This window comes from Apis dorsata, unplaced genomic scaffold (genome assembly GCF_000469605.1).
Source record: "Apis dorsata unplaced genomic scaffold, Apis dorsata 1.3 scaffold_371, whole genome shotgun sequence".
NCBI classification, from domain to species: domain Eukaryota; kingdom Metazoa; phylum Arthropoda; class Insecta; order Hymenoptera; family Apidae; genus Apis; species Apis dorsata.
In genome coordinates, this window is record NW_006263635.1 from 145219 (window position 1) to 148609 (window position 3391).

The 3391-nt window shown below is 37.6% G+C and overlaps 1 protein-coding gene across 1 annotated transcript in view; it reads left to right on the forward strand.

Annotated features, from left to right (window-relative positions):
- LOC102681688 (protein groucho-like) overlaps positions 1–3391 on the forward strand; it is a 63031-nt gene that overhangs the window by 32746 nt on the left and 26894 nt on the right. Inside the window, exon 4 of the mRNA XM_006618739.2 lies at positions 2196–2240. Within this exon, the coding sequence (XP_006618802.1) occupies positions 2196–2240 (45 nt within the window). The remainder of the gene's footprint in view (positions 1–2195; positions 2241–3391) is intronic.

Below are 3391 nucleotides of genomic sequence, written 5' to 3' on the forward strand. Positions count from 1 at the left end.
TGGCTCGCTTCAACCCCCTTCTCCCTCGGGTGGAATAACTTACTTACGACGCAATTAATTCGCCCGTGTAATTACGAGGCTAATGGCCCGTAAAATTAAGAACCTGTACCTGGCTCTCGAGCGTGTTGTACGCGTTCTGCCACCCCCTTCGTTCCTCCTCCTCCTCCTCCTCTTCTCTCTCTCTCTCTCACGCGCGCCTGTCTCGTTTCAATCCCCTACTCCTGTCTTATTCACTTTCTGCGCCCCTAGCCCTGTCTCTCTCTTTCCCTCCTGCTCACACTCCAATTCGCTCCCTCGCGCAAAATCGTATATATATATATATATATACAACCGTCGCTCGTGCCCTCTCTCTGGAGTGTACTCGGCTAGACTCGATTAAGTTTATCGCGATTAACGATAATTAATAACGCGTTACCGCGGAAAGTGCAGAGCCGCATACCGAGAGGAGAGGAGAGGGAGGATATAGTTCAACGCCGTGCTCGTTCTCGAGATTAATGGTAGCCGGGGATGTTAATGACGCAAGGAGGGAGGCGGTGATGAGGGACAGGTGGTGGCCAAGCGATGTTTCTCTCTTTCTCTCTCTTTTCTCGATCGAGAGGAAGTGAAAGGGGAGAAAGAAAAATAGGAGAGAAAGAAGAGAGAGAGAGAGGGAAAAAAGTAACAACGAAGGAAGACGCGGACGAATCTGGCAAATGATGTTAAATTGCCGGCACTGAAGAGACGCCGCTGCGGCCACCGTATGGACACGATGCTAAATGACCGCGCGCCGGTGAGACTTCGGAGTTGACTGTTAAGTAATGACGCTACAAAACGGTCTCTTCGGTAAAATGCTCGTTTACCGTAATTATGACCGCCTCATCGCGGCCCCGCTAACGACCGCCGTTGATAGCCGATGAAAGACACTTCGCATCGGGAATTCTAGGAGTTCCCCTCGATGTCGTAACGCAGCGGACCCGACGCGATATTATTATTTTCGTCGAGCCTCGTTTCCGTTTTAAATGATCGCGAAAGGTTTTTTTTTCGGGAGCGTGTAATTTTTTTATTATCTTTAATAACGAGATTAAAGAGATCAATTTTTATTTCATATCATCTAGCTTTTAAATTTTTGGATATCTTCTTAATTCTCTAATTTCTAATTGTTGTTGAACTTTTTTAGTTTCTTTAGTTTCTTTTTCTTTTTGTAGTAATTTTGACGGTGTAATAGAAATTTAACGTTTTGCAATTCCGTGAAAGATTCTTGTGTATTCTTTCTATTTTAGTAATATTACAATTGTGTGTATAATCGTGGATATTATGTGAAAGTTAATTATTGTCATCGCTTCGAAAAAGTAATTATAAACGAAGAAAATGAGAGAATATTATGTGGACGTAAAGCAGTTGAATTTTTATCTTTCTTCTTTCGTTTTTTTTTTTTGATGTGTTTCTGCAATATTATGAATTTTCCTTTATCATCGGGAAAACATAGCGCCGGGACGTTATGCAACCTATTACCGCCTGTTATTTCTACTAAAAGCATCAAAATGACGAAACGATTGTATAATGACATTGTACGTAATGAAAGTGCATATTTTTGAAATAACGGACCCCCGTCTAACACATGACGCTTAATTTACATTAAATCCAACTCTCGTAATTCTCGAAAATAAATCTTGAAAAATTCACTTTTTTTACTTTATCTCTATTACCTTACACTTTTCTCCTTAAACCCATTCGCGTGCTCGACAGATTTCAGAGTTCAGTATCATTACAAAATATAATTAATCCTGAGCAGAGTTATAAAAGTTATCCATATATTAAATTTCCCATCCCTTATTTGCAAGATACACGTATTCTGCGCGTACATAAATTTGGATTATCATTGTAATTACTAATTTGACATAATCTCATGGATACAGCGAAAAAACATTGCATTCGAGTTAGAACGAAGAGATACCATATACGCTCCGTGTATCCATATTTAAAGTTGAAATTTTAAAAAATTAAAAACTAAATCTCCAACTCACTAATTTATTCAACTCACTTTTCCTCTCGTTTCCTCCTTTTTTCTTTTATTTTCTCTCTCTTCACCAAGTTCCTCCTCCTTTAAAAATGTTGCTCGAATTTTCTCGTTTCCTTTTTTCCTTCCTTTCCTATTTTTCCTATTTTATTCATTTACGACGATCACGATCAACTGATTCACATTCTCTCTGTTGCAGTACTACGAGATGTCGTACGGGCTAAACGTGGAGATGCACAAACAGGTAAATTTCACTACTACTCCTTTTCTTCAAAGTTTCTTCATCGTCGTCTCTCTCAACACGCGACAACATTGTCTCACCACGGGAAATTAACACGCAAACCGTTCGTTGTATTCTTTTTCCTTCTCTGTTTGGCGACAAGCCTTTGCCATCCATTCGCTCTCTTCGAGACCCCGCATCGGTTAACGTCGCGTGTTTACCCGAGTCATTAAAGAGGGATATAAGTTTGTCCCACGTACACGGCCGAATAAACATTTGCCTCCGCGTGATGACTCCGCGACGCACGGCCAACGATATGCCATTTTCGATTCACTTTGTCGACTGATCATCTCGAGAGGAGGGGGGACATTTTGCGCGTTCGATGAATCGATTCGTGTGTATTTCCTTTTGTATAATTTTTTTTTTTATTGAATGCTTGGAACGAAAGCACTACGATTTTTATCGTTTCTTTATGAATCAAAAATATTAATTGGAGGAATTGGAGGAAAAAATACGTTCTGTATTTATTAATTAATATCGTTTAACTCGATGTCGATCCAGATTTATTAGAAATATGTAGGAAAAATATTTGTATCGCACAAGAGATTAAAAATACAAGGCTTGATCGAAAAGCTTGATAATCAATGAGGCTTATAAAGATTTGCCGATCTATCTGCAAACAGATAAATTATTTTTTCCTTTACACTTCTTAATAACCTTAATTTACTTCGTTATCTATTACGACTTATTAGAATTTATCATTTTACTCAACTTATCGTCAAGTTCGAAAGTCTTAAGATATATTTATACATTGTATCAAAATTGAAGATACGAAATTTGATCATCGAGATTCACTAAATAGGATAGATAGGTTTAACGATAAACAATTGCAAAAAGATAACACGGAATTTTACATTGCAGAATTATTTCTTGATAATCTTTCAACGATCAATCAATCTTCTTCCGAGACGAAATAAAAACTTTTCTTATTAACTTATTATCTTAACTTATTATCCAATCCATTTTCACACTATCGACACTGCGTACAATCCCCACAATAATCCTTAACACTTTTATTCTTTTGCATATTTCGAAATCTGGAAAAGATTAATATTAGAAATTTGATTGGAACTTAACTTAACTTTTAACAAATATAAAAAGCAAAAAAAAAAAAA